The 16,739-nt window shown below is 45.8% G+C and overlaps 1 protein-coding gene across 1 annotated transcript; it reads left to right on the top strand.

Moving 5' to 3' along the window:
- Nucleotides 1-2,038: 2,038 nt before the first annotated feature.
- e2f7 (E2F transcription factor 7) lies at nt 2,039-11,889 on the top strand. Its single transcript, XM_041964098.1, has 13 exons — nt 2,039-2,239; nt 2,817-2,927; nt 3,379-3,684; nt 4,280-4,439; nt 4,599-4,838; nt 5,558-5,713; nt 5,799-5,942; nt 6,152-6,322; nt 6,430-6,511; nt 7,466-7,808; nt 8,616-8,793; nt 8,971-9,362; nt 10,334-11,889. Exons 2-13 carry the CDS (start codon nt 2,826-2,828, stop codon nt 10,484-10,486), a joined length of 2,427 nt encoding a protein of 808 aa, XP_041820032.1. The 5' UTR covers nt 2,039-2,239; nt 2,817-2,825; the 3' UTR covers nt 10,487-11,889.
- Nucleotides 11,890-16,739: the final 4,850 nt, after the last annotated feature.

Below are 16,739 nucleotides of genomic sequence, written 5' to 3'. Positions count from 1 at the left end.
CTGTGCCAAGTCCATTACTCTGGACAACAAACAAACCTGTTCACACTTCATCCAGCTAAGAGCGCTCTTGATTTTGGCTGCTCGACCTCTCTGGTCATTTGAGCGGATAACGGGGAGTGCGGTGGTGTGACGAGCTCAAATGCAGAGAATCAAACACAAAAGGAAAGCATTCAATGTGTGCTGCAGCAAAACCTGCATCTCCTCTCTCTCGCTGTTAACGTGGCCCTGATCGGCGCTTCTCAAGAGCTGACAGATCGAGCCGCCATCTGCACGTCGACAATCAAGCATTTTCCACATGCGCCGCTTTCATCTGATTTGATGTTCAAATTAATTACATGTATACAAAAAGCATTGCTGAACAGAATATCTGCACTGAATAACAACATCGAAAGTGATTATAATTATTATGATGCTTAACGTAGCGACTGTAACCAAGTTAGAGCACCAAACGGCCGAAGCACATAGCTGCCGGATCTTGAAGGTTTTTGGGGGGCTGACCTGGGCTGAACTGGGCTGCATTAAAATTAGGTCCAGATCACCACTGTCCCTGCATTTTGGCACAATTCAGGTATTTGAGATTGATCTTGTGTGAGTCTGGGAAGTCAGTTTGTCAAGTTTGGCTCTTTTTGGGATCAGTTAGTTCTTCGTCACAACTCTGATCTAGTGAGAAAGTCTGATACAATGACAATAAAGCCATTTGTCTGACAAACACAGAAACTGCCAAGGAAACCTCACATCACCTCATGGGAACAGTTTCATCTTAGTAAAATAGTAGTTTCTGACCTTCTTGGCTCCATAGAAGGTAAAATTGTGATTTTTCACTCCTTGAATTGTATGATTTTGGGACCCCCTTTATGGCTCCCCAGGCTGGAAACCACAGAGTCATAGAGGTTTTATAACTTCACTTGCAATTAAAAACAAGGGATCTGCTTTAATATTCTAATAGGCTGATGCAGACTATGGCGTCCTTCTTAGAGGCATCACAGATTTACTGGATGTTTCCCTCCTGCTCCACTGAGCCATATTTGAATAGCGTTTGGCGGCAGATCGTGTATTGAGGGCTACTATTATGCATGAGCTCTCAGACACCCAGTTTGCATGCAGGGCGGGACCCTGTCTGCTGAAAAACGAGAGTTCTCACTCCCACCGCAACTTTTCGCGCTGTGGCCCAACTCATATTAGCGCCACTCGTGTTGTCCCCCTCCGCCCTCCCCGGGCTCCCATCTGTCTGTTCCAGCCGCAGAGCTAATTAAGCTACAGGCAGCCGCAGAGACAAAGCCCTGATGATTAGGTTAGAGGTATTAATAGCGGGGTTTCTAGGTGCGGGGATTTACTTCTTGACGCTGGTGTCACTGAGGGAGCAGACGCTGGAGGGAGAAGCCGAGTCTCTCAGCTGAAAGTCGAAGATCGTTTATGGCGAGAAGGAGTCACTCCTTAGAAACAGACGTTAACTCATTGGCAGTATGGCATGTACTATTAATTGTTCTCTTTCTTTCAAGTAATGTTAAACTATTATAAATACATTATACATCTCAACATGTTACGAATCAATTAAATATTGGTACATTTTCGTTGATGCCTTGCTGTGTCTCTCGTTTGCTAATCCCATTGAAAGGCCCTGGATGCTGATTTTACGCTCACAAAGTTTTTGTCGAGCTCAATTTCAGCCTGATAGTCTTCTACAATGTGAAGAAAATTATATATCAGCAGTGCTTAATGTTCAAGCGCCAACTGCTCTAAATAAACTACGTAAAACTGACCATACGCACAGGTTTCACAGACATACCCAGAAAAACGTACAGAGTGAGAAGTCCTTTTTTAACATTCCTCTCAGGCTGTACAGAGCGCGCCGGTTGCCCCGCCAACACTGGCGCTCTGGAGGCGTGGTCGTCATCCACGACCATTGGTGGAAGCTGAAGCACGATAACGCTGACTGGCTGGAGCTGAAAAACGTAGCCCACCACCTGGGTGCTGATTGGCTGGACTGAGCCAGATGCCTGAGAGCGCCAGAAAACAAGCTTGAGCGGGTGATGCTGGACTTCATGGGACAGTACAGAGTTTCCGCTAGTCGGACAGGAGTCTTTAGGACTAGAGGTACAGGCTGAGGAGGACTGCCCGCTTATTTTAAAGAGGGAAATTACCTGCTATGCTGCTCTGAGTAAAACTACGCGCTGACAAGTCTGTGAAACCGGACACTGAGCAACATTGGAATATTTCATTCATTCAGAATTGGAGAAAGGTAAGGAACCGTGTTTTCCCTCCAGTTGTTTCCTGCTTGCTGTTACTCTAAGTTGTGATATGCTTATCAGCTGAGCTAGTAATGTTAGCTGAGCAGCTAACTCAAGCTTAATCAGCTGTTATGACTATTAATAAGTCACAGTAAGATAGTCATCCTCTTTCACAGGCTCTGCCACCCCTAAGCGTATGGACTAATTTTGGTGAATTGGCCCTATGCTACGTTAATAACGTTAACGCTCCATCTTATGTTACAACTTAGAATTAACGTAACTTATTACGTAATTACGATAATACATTCAGCTCTCAACTTCCTACATCAGCTGCGAGTCAGTAGGTTTGCGTTTTATCTATAAATCAGACTGTTAAGTAGGCAAACTGATAGTTAAGTTACAGCCGTTAGCTTGCTAAGGGCTAATGAGCTGATGTTCTTTGCGCCAAATTCAGCTGAACACTGTGACGCTGTTCGAGTTTTGTATCCTGCCTGAAATCTCCTCAACTTCGCCAATCACCCCTGCTAATATACTAGACATCGATCTGTTTCTGATTTTCTGTGCACACATTTCTTTTTTGGACTGCAGTTTTCCCAGATGGAAGCTGAATGTCTTGCACTGAGAGACCTCACAAGTCCAAGGAAAAGTTTCACAGGGGAGCCGGAGGAGGAGGAGGACGGGGGGCAAAATGAACAAAAGGTGAGGTGGCCCACTGCGTGATCTTAGGTGTGGTCTGAGCAGTGTGGCAGGTCTGGCATGTCTGCAACTGAGAGACGGTTAGAGCAATGTTGTGGCATGTTCTGAGTGACAAGGTTATCAGATATGGGCAAGGCAGCAGTGCTTTTTGGCTTTAAGAGGCAAGTTTCATGAGATAAAGTGGGCAAATAGTTTGTGGATTGGGGAAAAATCAAATGCATCAGCATGCCTTTTGTGTCTGTCCTAGTGTCAGTATTTGACTTCCTAAATAAAGATTTGGGTTTAAACAGCAGCAGCTTTAAAATGAAAGATTTCACCAGGGTTACGTGTCCTATGGTTGTTATTCTGCTCCAAAATTGTTAGTTTTGATATCTTGATGTTCATCTTGAATAAGCAAATGTTGGAAACTTCATAGTTGAGGTGTGTAACAACAAAGCAACTGTCTCCACCGCAGGAAAACATCTGCATAGAAAGGAGAAGATCCACGCCGCTGAAATCTGCCGAGTCCGTCGTTCCGGTTTTGCTAATGAGCAGGAAAGGTGCCACCCCTGACCTGGCCCACATCACCCCCATCAAACACACGGCTCTGGTGGAGCCCTGGACGCCCACAGCCAACCTGAAGATGCTGATCAGCGCGGCGAGCCCGGACATCCGGGACCGCGAGATGAAAAAGGTGCTTTTCAGGCCCATAGAGAACGAGGACAAGCCTGTGAGTCCAGATGTTGTGCTGGAGGAAACAGAGGTGGAAGAGTCTTGTCAGGTATGTGAGGCGGAACATTTTATAGAGGTTAAGAGCTAAGCTATATTGTTCTCAGTTTAGTTCTTGAAGTTTAAAAATGTCTTATTCTTTAAGTCGACTGGGCGGAAATCCAGAATCTCGGTCCAGGGAGTAAACACTTTTCTTCCACGCTTGCATTAGCGGCTGAACTCTCAAGATAACGAGTTTTCAAAAGCGATCACTCACTTATGCATAATAAATGAAGTCATATTGAATATAAATCGGCAGCTGGAGCCGAAATCGCCCTGAGCTTTTGTTGATACGACTATTTTTAAATCCAAGGTGTGAAGGTTTTTCCAGCCCTATGGGATAATATCTTTTTAGGGATTGCAGGATATTTTTTTCCTCAAATATGTGCCCTTGAAGACATGTGGTAGAAAAGCAATTTAAGGCTCTGAACTAAGGTGTGTGTATATGCTAACAAACACAGGGTCACGCTTTACTACAACCCTGGAGGATGGTGATGCAGAAGGCGGCACCACAGTCCCCTTAGCCAGCGTGAAATTCTCCAAGTTAGTGGTAATTCACAGGACTGAGAAATGATCATTTGTCCATTTATGTTTGTCGGTCTGTCCAGTTTGAAGCCGCAGAGGAAGAGGATGACGCTGACAAAAAGCCCAGCAGGAAGCAGAAGAGTCTGGGTCTGCTGTGCCAGAAGTTCCTGGCCCTCTACCCAGATTACCCACCGCCACACAGCCCCATCTGGATCTCACTGGACGAGGTGGCGACCAGTCTTGGTAAGAGTGTGTTTGAGGGAGGAGGATTGGACTAGTGTAAACGCCTCATGGGGGAGGCGATAATGGGAGGAGATAATGTCTGTATCACGGGCATTTTTGTGTGCAATGTTTTCAAAGAGCGGGCAGGTCATTTCTCTGCTCTCGCACTCAATTTGCCAGGGGTGGAGCGGCGGCGTATCTACGACATAGTCAACGTGCTGGAGTCTCTCATGATTGTGGGCCGGATAGCCAAGAACAGCTACACCTGGCACGGTCGTCAGCAGCTCGAGGCCACGCTGGAGGAGCTGCAGCGGAGGGGCCGGCAGCAGGGCTACCACCTCCAGATGGAGCTGGCCTCCGAGGCCAGAGAGGCTGGACCGGGGCGCGAGGACGACGGAGCGGAAGGAGACGCCGGCAGCGGTAATGAGCTAAGCTAAAAAGAAAACCTCTTCTACCTTTTCCACTAGCCTCTACCAGCACCGTTGCATGTGTTTACCACAGGCTGCTCCAATGGCAGTTTTAAAGGAGCTCAAGTTTACTGTTGCACTTGTAGGATAAGACCCGTTTGATGCTGCATATGTCAAACTTCAAGTGCAGGGTTTATTTCAGGAGCAGCTGCCACCAAATTAACACCACAGCTACACAATAATTTCTTTCCCCCTCGCACCCACAGGAGTGAATTCAAGCCTGGTTTCCATAGTGATCCTACCTCCTCATACATGCACAGAGCTTTTCATCAAGACTGTGTGTGTGTGTGTGTGTTGACTTGTCAGTGTGGCTGGGTAATAATAGCACTCATGACAAAGAGGTAGTTTACAAAGGTAAGCCCCAGTAACAGGCTTTGATGTCCATTAAGTGGTAAATGCGAGCTGGTATTGTTGTGGCTGATTGGATGTGATGACCTCATACAATAATACAGAATGGCTGTCACCACGGCAGCGCTGCAGAACAAAAAACGAGAATAATATTATGTTGTTTTCTGAATTTAAGGTTTTTTTTTTTCCTCTGCAGTAGTGGAGGATGAACCTTCCATCATTTTGGTGCTTAATAACACTATATTTACCATAAGCTCATTACTCTGCTCTATATTTCTGTGGCTGCAGTAGTCTGACATACCTGGATGTTTCTGTTATTTGTAGCTGGTGGCAACAGGAAAGACAAATCTCTGCGCATCATGAGCCAGAAGTTCGTCATGTTGTTCCTGGTGTCCAAAACTCAGACTGTTACTCTGGACGCAGCGGCAAAGATCCTCATCGAGGAGAGTCAGGACTCGTCCAGCCATAGCAAGTACAAAAGTAAGGAAGAAAGAATGCGTAATACGTGATAAAAACCGATGTCGTCAGTTTTTATCAAAACTAAACCTCACCCCTGTGTCTGCAGCCAAAGTGCGGCGACTGTACGACATCGCGAATGTGCTGACCAGCCTGGGCCTCATAAAGAAGGTCCACGTCCGGGAGGAGTCGGGCAGGAAGCCGGCCTTCAAGTGGCTTGGTCCTGTTGAATTCAACAACTCTGCAAATGCTGGTAAGAGTTAAACTTGTCAGCTGCACCGAAGTAAGCTCAGAAACACTCCTGAACCCTGTCAAAGACCTCAGGTGATTGAAATGCATCGCTGTTATCTGTGAGGTGTTTTGGATAAAAAAGTTAACCAAAAGGCAGATGTATTGGCAGTAACTGCATTTGGCATTATTGCTGTGATGCTAACTCAGCCTTATCACTATGATCATCTGTAGGAAATACTGTGAACGTGGCAGCTGTCGCTCTGCCTGGGACCACACAGCCAATGGCAGACCTCAGAAAAGCCAGGATGGCACGCCACGCCTCTTTCAACATCACACCGACCTCTGTGGCCGTCCAGCGGCAGGTCAGCTCTGCACCCAGCAGTCCACGGCGGGAAGCTGCGGGTAAGGGCCACACACACACACTCTATGTCACCCAGTTCGACTGTTTATTACAGTAGAACGTTTTTCCGTTCTGGTCTGATTAGTTGGTTTCTACCTTCACGCCGCAGGTCTGCCAAACCAGCCCGTGGATTATTCCAAAAGGACCAGCAACAATGCAGTGTGTCGACTGCAGTTTGGAAACAGCCCTGAGTGAGTTCCAGGTTTTTGAGTCACAGATTTACTGCACACAGTTGCTCTTTTTGTCAACCACTTCCAGAACTATCTGTCAGTATTATTGGAGAGAATCCACATCGGCCGCCTGTAACAAGAGTCCTCCCGCTGTTTGTGGATAAAATAATAAAGCGTCCTTCTCAAAATTGCCTCCGCTTTTACAGGCTAAGCAATTACATCCAAATGGATAATGGCTTCAAAAGCTACTGACAGTGTGTTCGTTAAAAGATGCCAAAGCTCACCGCTCCTTGATCGGGGTTTTGATTTCAGTCTCTCATACATAACACTTCACACTCACTGCCAGTGTTTGCACTGGCTCATCTGTTTAGCTTTAGGCTTCTTGTAACACGAGCTGACTGCTGTGGACGTGAATAGCTTTTGACTACTATGAATATATGCATTGGCTCCATAGATACAGTATCTAGTACTTGCATGTTATTTCTATGGTCGGCTAAAACCGCAGCTGCCTCAAGACTGTGGCTGCTAAGTGTTTATGGAAGGAGGGAGATGTAGGACATAGAAGCGTGTGTTGAAAGGGGATATTTTGGACGTGAAGCTGGGTAAAATGCACCAGAGGCAGTGGTAGCCCACAGGATGTCAGTCAGGGGTTCATAGCCGGGAGGTGGTCAGCTGGAAGTTGGCACATTAGCCAGAGAGATCAGAGAAATGGAGCCCATTTTTTACCGCGAGGACTTTTCCAGCGGTTCAGGAACCTCACTGTGCTCTGACCAGTGAAAGGCAGGAGTTGAGCTCCTCTGCCATGTATGCTGGTGCCGGGGGCGATGCATTCAATGTAGAACTACCTGACTCGGTTTGGGGAAAACAAGAGTCGCTGCTGACCAAAGCCTGCAGGCATGAATCAGGTTCACGAGGGAATTAAAGGTTGAATTCTAACGACTACTCATTTGTTGATACTGTGTGGTTTCCCCGCAGTAACCGTCCCAGCGCTGCACTGCAGACCCCCACCCGCAGCAGCAACAGCCCGCTGCCTCCGTCCTCCACCCATGCCACCCTGCTGGCACCTTCCCTCCACCCGGAGCACCTCTTCACACCTTCCTCGTCCTCTCCCCACTGCTTGGCCTACCTGCCCAGCCTGTCCCAGCCCTCGGTGGTCATGCTGTACAGGGCGCCGGACAAGCCTGACCAGGTGGCTGAAGGCCAGAGATCGCCCAGGTTGGAGTCTGAGGAGGGGAGGAAGAGAAGGAGGGAAGAGAGTGAGGAGGAGGGGGTGGCGGTGAAGAAGAGGGGAACCTCTGGGTTAGAGGAATGTGACCTGGTGAGTGTTGGATGTTTTTTTGGTTCAAAATAAATGTGATTAGTGTTTAGCGTCGGTCTTCGCCATTGTCATTCTGGTTCAGACTGACTGTGGACAGCATGGTTATTTAGCTTCAGTGCAGTAATGTGATTATGTGTCTCCCTCCAAATTCAACTGCGCTTTAAATAAAGTGCACATCAGCAAAGAGTGTCTGTACAGTTTACAAATCAGTAAAAAAAATATTCAGGCTGAATATGTGAGGATTTCAGCGTCTGATTTTGATCAAATTGGACATATGTGGGCTATTTTACAAAGGCAGTTTGTGTTATATACTTGAAATCCTATTGCAGAATTGTGCAGCCATTAGGTTAATGGAAAAATCTGTAAAAAAGCAAATCTGTGAATTTAGCTGGACCAACCAGCAACATGTTGGTCTGTGCAGTGTATCCACATTCTGGCGGTCTGCTAAATTGAAAATGTGAAATATTAGACAGTGGCTGATGAGGATTACTCATCCCCGGTGTAATTAAACACTTATCATATTAGTGATGAATAGGATATTTGATCATTTGAAATCCCTAGCAATTAGTCAGGCCCACACAGTCCTGGTAATTGGAAAAGTCCCACTTTTCATGCTAAGATAGTCTTTTAGAAAGGTAGATTAAGAGTATAAGCGCAGAGGTTTTAGTTGCCGAGGAATAAATTGTTACACATCATGATATTAAACGTTCATTCAAGAAGGATTGTAGAAGTTGGGTCCTCCATATTATATGTGTCCATCGTGAGGTCCAGGTTTATTTATTCACAGTGTTTGTGTTTTCTCTCCAGATGAGAGCTGAAGCTCACAGGGAAGCAGCGGGCTGTTCGCAAACGGGCAACAGCAGGACTTCCCCCAGTCGCCCTGCAGGCCTCTGCAGAGAGCAGGCGGCCAATGAGAGTCCAGGCGGCAACAGCAGCAGAGAGCCCGCCCAGCCGTCACACTACCTCTATGTGCCCAACAATGCAGGTACTGTATCCACAACTTACGCAACAATACACAAATAAAAAAATGTTAAATAAAGGACGATGGGACACCTGTCTTCCTGTCTCAGTACAGTTCAGGTGAGTTTTTAGTCAGTGTAAGACGGTGTTTGAAAATAAAGTCACAACCTCTTCCTGTTTTCTCCTCATCCACCCTCTCCAGGTCTGAATAGCCTCAACTTCCTCCTCTCTGCCGGCCAGCCACCAGCCAGTCTAGCGCTTCCTCCCAGCGGTGTTCCCACCCTGGCGCTGCCCTACGTCCTGCTGCCCTCTTCGGCCCTCTCCCACTACCCCCTGGTGGCCGGCGGCCTACCACAGCAAGGCTCCGATGCCCACAGCAAACTGAGCTTCAGCCTGCCCGCCGTGATGTCACCCACCCACTTTATGGTGGGGGCGGCGCCGTATGGCCTGGCGGCAGCGCCGGAGATCGGCAAGTCGTCTGCTCCATCGCCCTCCACTCCAGAACAGAGCAGGCTGTACGGCTCAGCGGCAGCCACCCCACACTCTCCCCCAGGGCTGCGTCAGACTGTCAGCATCAACACACCAGAACCACTGGTAAGAATTTCCTATGCTATTGTGGCCCTCCACACACACACACACACACGCAGTGAGAGATCTCTGCCCTAAAAACGCATTAACTTCAACATCATTTGCCTTCATAATGAGACGTGACCTTTCTGGTATCAGGCAAAATGCCACAACACAGCTTGACATGAGAGCAAGTGCAGCATCTGTTATGTGGAAGGTTTCCCCTCATTTACTCATTTAGACACTTTCTGTGTGCCACAGCGGTTCAAGTTGATTCATCTCCAAGTTGTTAAATAGGGATTAATGTTCGTGTCTGCAAAGCCCAACACAGCCTGCGGGCACTGCTCTTCTCAAACAGAGGCGCGCTCAGGCAGCCTGCCGAGGCGCTGGATGGCAAACCAGCGGCGCATTAGAGACTGTGACGAGTCAATGGCTGCGTCGCACAGAGGCATCAGTCAGGAGTGTCCTCTCTTTCCCGCCCACTTTTGCTTTCAATAGGGGCGGAGTGATGCCTTCAAGAGACGCTCCAGCTGTTAGTTACTGCAGTGTTTAGTCACGCTGCACACCAAATCCTGGTAGAGCGGAAACAGTTATTTGATTGGCAGATGAATAGAGCAGATAATATAATATAATAGAGAAAAAGACAACTTTTAAAAGCTATGCTGCACATTGAGAAAAGGTGAAAACCACCTTACAGAGACTGAATACTTGAGTTGATCAGAATGACGTTACTTTGCTTTTATATTTATTTATAGTGTTGCTAAGTTATGATGTTCTGGCAACAGAGTTGTAAGCAGGGACCGGATTTGTCCATCTGAAGCATCCAGAGAAGCTCAGATGTTGAGCAGCAATGTTTTTAGCAACTAAAAAACTCACACCTTGAGGCGCACTTTGAGTCCCTGAACGCACCTCCAGAGAAACGTATGAAAATGCTCCCTGCTCACGACAGAATGCGGTGTATATGTTCTCCCATCTGACATCACTCTCTCCCTTCGCAGACTCCACATACGCCAAAGGAAACCACATCTGCCTCAAAGGCTTTCTTCCAGACCCCAGGCGCGCTGGGAAATGTAGTCAGCAGCGTGCCAGCTGCACGAAAAAGAGGCTCCGCACAGAGGAGGCTGGACGTGGGCCACCCTCCGACCGGTTAGACGTGCGAGGAGAAGGAATGGGTGGCTAACATGCACTCAGGTGCTGAGCCTAAAAGTGAAGAATATGATTTCAAACCATTGGTGCTTTGTTAGTTTATCAAGGGACAAATGAACTCTTCCCTTAAATCTGAAGATTTTTAGACATCTCAAGATGTTTAATGTTTTTCGAATGACCATCAACGTTCACCTAACGGCATGTGTCTCATTTTGAAGAGAAACTTTTGTTATTGTTATTTCAGAGGGAATGAATGAAGCAGTATTGCCAATGTGACAGTGCCCTCCTGTGGTGGGAGTCGGCCACTGCTGTATTTTGTATTTCAGCCTGAACTTTCCCTCCCACACGTGATCAAGCTACCTGATTCCCCATCACTTGTGTATTATAGCCCAATTGCTATTTATATTTTAGCTAATATATGTTGATTACAGGGACTGTAATGGAACATTAACTTTGTTTTTTAGCACTAAGTATTTGACGAATGGATGTCTAATATTGAAGTGATTGTCTTCAGTTGGCCCCTTCAGGTTTTGTTATGTTATCAAGGTATTATAGGAAATCTGTGGGCTGCCGGTCGCTGATTTAGGCTGATGGCAGCAGACGATCCTCTCTTTGCTCATTTCAGATATCACTGTGAGGAGAAAATCACTAAAGCCTTAAATGTTTACAGCCAGTCGAGCATCTAAAGGAGCTGTTCTCAGACTTACTCATCAAGAAGACAGATGTTACTGTTGCTGCGTACGATTATACTGAGCATCTGCAACCATGGTGCTTAATGGTTAAACACCAAACCCTTTAGCTCTGTTACTGGCGACTAAGGGACAATGTGACGATGCTCTCAGGTACTTGAACACTTTTGACTTTACTAGAAGTGGATTCTGGAGAGATATCAGAGTACTGTAAAGATTTTTTTATCCTTAATTTATCCGAGCAGAGCAGACTGAGCTCCACATGCTGTCTTCTTCAGCAGCGCTGTTCCACATTCATACAGTTGGGAGACTCCCAGTGTGACTTCAGTCTGCTGTTGGCCGGCGCGGTTTGGGGGTTGATGCCTCAGTACAGTCGTAAGCCCACGAACCTGCCTTCAGACAACCCAGCCAGGATACTGGTGCTCTGTACAGGAGTCATTCAGGAGAGCTTTGCTATGTCACGCCAAAGGGTGCACAGATAATCCACTCTGACCAGTGGATGTGTAGTCATTAATGTACAGTTTTATGTCAATAATTATTTTTGTACATTGTATTCACAGTGTCATTTCTACTTCCACGTGCAGACTGTCAAACACTGACTGTTTTTCAAATACTGATGATTGCACTGCTAGTTGTATTGTGTCTGCTGATCTGCCTCTCACAAACCTCGGAGCTGTTCCTTCACTGTAGCTCTGCTAACTGGCTTCCTTCTGCATGACTTCTGCAAACTTTCATTAAAAATGTCTGACGCTGACCAGCTTTGTCATGCCTGTGCTTTCATTTGAAGGAATTTGGAAATGAGTGCGGATATTTTTCCACCAAAGCTTCACGATTATAAATCCCATTTTAGCTTGATTTTTTGGTCTTAATTACACTGTTCACTTTGACTCAATGGAAAAAATCCACTCAGGTGGCAATCCAAATCCTGACAGATTTACAGATGGCTTCAGTTTACCAATTCACAAATGTGCGGATGCTACCAATAATTCAGGGTCAAATCCAGAATGGCTCGGCAGATGGAAGCAAGCCATGCTAATGTGGTCTGATGGCACACTTCATCCCGAACCCATTTCCTGCTCTTGCAAACTGCGGTGTTGTACACTCAAACATAAGATTGAACCGATGATCTGGGCCCACAGCATTATGATGCAAAATCTGATCGACTGCTCTGACGCCAGAGTGAAAAAAAATCAGAGGTGGTAAAAATGCCAATACCAGAATACTGGTGAACACATCAGTAAACTGAGGTTGGAGTCTTGATCATAAATTCTATGGGCGAGAAACAATTGAACACATCAAATGTGATCTCAGCATCAGTGAGGCTGATTGAGCCACGCTTAAAAATAAGTGCCAGCTGTCCGAGGGCATCGACATCCAATCACAGTTTTTAATGTGAGCAACATAAAGCAGAGCTGAGGGAGCTGCCAGTTGATGTTTGGCCCCTGCGAGGCATTTATGACACTAAACCTCAGCAGATGGGACGATTAACTTCATATAGACAGATAGTTTAGCCGCGAATCTGCTGTGTTCCAGAGGCAAAACAGAACAATTAGCTCTCAAATACACACCACTACTACTTGTATCCCCACCACCCTGATGGCGACTACGACAATAAATGCTATGACTTACCATTGACACAACTGCTGTTCCCACAGCAACCACTGCTAGCACATCCATGCTACCAATATTAGCTTGCACTCTGAGAAAGACTATACTACTTCTTCTATAGGATTAAACTGCTAGCATACATATCTGTTGCTTCATCATTGTTTAATGACTTTATTTCAACAGTTAAGACTTCTAGAGATTAAAAGGAGTATTTAGACACTTTGGGAAATATGCTTATTGGATTTTAGCTAAAACGGCTGCTGTTTTGTCTGTCTGTTAAATGAGAGGCTAGAGGCAGGAAATGGTTAGCTTAGCTTAGCAGAATGACTGGGGGCAGGGGGCTACAGCGAGCCTGACTGCTTTAAAAGACTGAAAGAAACAGAAAATCAGCCTGCCAACACTTCTAAAGCTCACTATTAACATGTTGGGCTATATCTCATCAGTTTAGTGAGCATAAAAACCAAGTGTCGTCTGCAGTTTTACGGGGGTTTTGTTCTGGACAGTTTCTTGACAGTTTCTCACAGTGAAGCATCTCTATTCATTTAGTCGGTTATTTCCTTTTATTTATCAGTCCTCTGTATGTACAGGTTGAAACTGGCCTGACTTTGGTTGTAAGATGAAAGCATTTTAGATACATATACTTTACTGACATGAAACCATTGTTTCAACAGCTTTTTAATTACTCCTCTTTCAAATGTAGGCTTGTTGAGACGTACTTGACACCGATTGTACTTATTTAAAAGCCTTTGAAACAAAAATATGTAACACAGCTATCTTTGGAAAAATGAAAGAAAAAAGAGAATATATTTGATATATACTGTATATTAGATATTTATTATTTAGATATATAGATATTTTTGTTCTGCAAATCAGAACAGAGCTTATCAATGAATACTTAAGTGAGTAGAAAATGAAGATTCAAGTTTTATTTATTTCGTTTAGAGTAAAAAGCAAAGGAGCGCAGCAACATCTGGACTAATAATGACCTTCATGGAAGTCATCAGAAGAAAAGTTTCCTGCGTCCTCGCTACAAAATTCAGCGTAGAAATTTGCAAAGGATCATGGAAACAAGCTTGATGCCTTGTGGAAACAAGTCGTGTGGACTGCTACATTTTTTTGATTGACTTTGTCAATGGGCGAACCGGAGCACCCGGAGAAAACCCCACATCTGAAGGAAGAACACAGAAGGAAGCAGGGCTGGGAGCTGAAGCCTTACTGTGTTACAGTAAAACTACAACGCAGCCCGACGTTGATTCAGACGGCGCTTATGTCGGTCCAGCTGCACGTCCTGTCCCCCCTAGGGCCTGTTTGGCCAGTCTAAGAGGGACTGATGGGCCTGCTGCTCCTCCTCCTTCCTCTCAATGTGCAGCAGGACCTTATCTAAGCTCACTTCCTCCTTCCTTTATTTGACTTTGATGGTTTCAGCCCTAACCGTCTCGTTTCCCAGCTTGCTGTCCAGCCGTCCAGCGTCTTGTCCTCCTATCTGCCCTCCACTCTTCCAAAATCCTGGAGCTCCTGACGGAGCTCCTGAACTTCTTTGTAGAGAAGAGAATTCTCTCGGCGATGTTCGATCTTGTTGTGCAGTTCCTGAAATTCCTGCTTGAGGGCAGTCTTCTCCTTTTTAAGCTTCTCAAACTCAGCATTGTTCTGTTGATACCAAACGAGCCAGGGTTTCACCTTTTCGCATTCTTCTCTCAACTCCAGGATTGTGCTTTGGAGGTTGTGAAGGTGGTGCATCCTTTCCTCTTTTTCATCTTTCACTGATGCATACCTCACCTTCATCTCTTGTTCATCGCGAAGTTTCTCGGTCAAATCCTGCTGCTGTCGTTCTTGGTTAGCGATGAGTTGGCTCAAGGTTTGATTCTCCTCCTGCATTGTTTGAATTTCCTTTTCCAAGTCGTTTTGCCTGGAGATTTTCTGCTGGAGGTCCTGAACCGTTTGCTGCAGCTTCTTCCATCGCCGGCTCACGAGTTTGTTTACGTTCAGTTTAATCTTGTATTCATTCTCCAAAACTTGATGGTCCTTCATTTGCCCCTGTGCTCCAACAATTTCTTGCTCGAGCCTGTGGTTGTTTTGGATTATGATTTCCTTTTCTTTTTCAGCAGCCTGACAGTTTTCGTCCAATTCTTTCTGGCGCTTGAGTTTACTCTGCAGGTTGCGTGATTTCTTGCGAAGGTCTTCGTTTAAGTCACTCATTGCTTTTTTCACAGCTTTAAGCCACTTATATCTCCCTTCAAGGTCTCGACCACGAGACTGTCCTCTGCGGTCGTCTTCTCGTTGATCCAAGAACATATTGTGCAGCTCTGAGGCGTCTATTTCCTCAGGAGCTACACAAATGTTGTCGAGAAGATTTTCCTTGTCCTCTTTACGTTTCAGCCACCGATCCATCATATCTTAATTTGTTGTCTCTCTATATAAAAATGAAAAATATCTAGAACTGAATGATAATAGATAGATAGAATAGCAGAGCATGAGAAGTCATAGCTGTTGATGTGCTTTGATCTGTGAAAGAGCAAGGGACGTCACAGTTCAAAGGCATTTCTTTGCTCCGCCTACAAATCAGATTGGGGAAAAAAACCCTCCAGGTAGCCATAGCAACAGATAGCGCAGCCAATCACTTCCGGTTTCCGCTCCAGTACGAAAATAAACCCGGCAACGGGAGCGGGCCGCAGTGTTCACGTCTGAAGCCGCTTCAAGTGTCCCGGTCCGCTTCTGCTGCTCTCAAGTTTCACCCGCCGTCATAAAGAGGTGAGCTGCTGCTGCTGGCGAACTTATTTTATACTTATTTGATTTTGTCGACGAGCTAGCTAGCTTCTTTACGCTGTTATGCTATATGACGAGCGCTATATCGGCATTAATGTCGTTGTGTGGCGAGCGCACACGTACAATGGGATAAGGTACAGCTGTTAAGTTTGGAAACAGCCCAAAGGAGCCAGACAACGCCACCCTGGGAATTTCACCCAGGGAAATAGTTAAATTGGTACCAACACAAGGCACTCAGGTTCGTTCTACTTGAGGCAAAAGACGTGGTTCTGGGTAAATTATAAGGTTCTTTATTACATTATTCAATAAAAATATCTTGTAAAAAAAAAAAAAAACATATATGCAGGACAGGAAGTGAAGGAGGGATGGTGACAGGGCTGGAGCTTACCAGTGGGGGGGGAACTGGGGCAATAAGGTGAGAGGGATCCCAGGAGAGAAGCACCCCGGTCACTCATGACACTCACACGCACAAACACACAAAAGGTGAAAACGAAGACCAGGGGTTGCACGACACACAAGAAGGGGGACACCACCACCAGGACACCAGGACCGCCACCGTACGCTTCCAGCACCTGAAAGGGAGAGGGGAAATTAGTGGGGTCAACTCAAATGAACCAAATCAAATGAACACCAAAAGAATAAACAAAACTCTCAAGGGTTGGCAACAACCAAATACACCAATTAACCTGGTTAACGAAATAGTTAGCCAAAGATAATTCAAAATTACAGTTCAAACAAAAAAAGACAGTTTAACAACTTAATTTTAAAGAAGACAAATTGCAACTTAGTCAGAAAATGGCATAACCAAAAATACCAAAGCACAATAAATGAAAAGTAAATTAATTCACTTAATAACTGAATCAAAGGATGGGAAAGGGAATTAACCCCACAGCTTGCATAGATAAAATATGGTTTTAAAGGAACCGGGCCACCGAGTATGTCAGTCCATGCTTCTCAGCCTTAACTGCACAAGTCTGCTCTCCAAGCTAACCACCCATGCAATATAGCAGCAGTGTTGATGTCCCCAGCAGATCAAGGCAGGGAGAAAGCCACGCGAAAGCAGGGCAAGGTCCGCAGTAGCGTGCACCAGGCAGAACAGAACAGGGCCAAGCAGCGAGCCAGACCGGGACCAACGCATGAAGCAGCAGGCACGGACAGAGCAAGCAGAAACCAACAAACAAAATAGAAATAAAACAGA

The sequence above is a fragment of the Chelmon rostratus genome, chromosome 22, assembly GCF_017976325.1.
Source record: "Chelmon rostratus isolate fCheRos1 chromosome 22, fCheRos1.pri, whole genome shotgun sequence".
NCBI classification, from domain to species: Eukaryota; Metazoa; Chordata; class Actinopteri; order Chaetodontiformes; family Chaetodontidae; genus Chelmon; species Chelmon rostratus.
The sequence above is the reverse complement of the archived record's forward strand: the minus strand, read 5'-3'. Positions and strand labels throughout refer to the sequence as shown.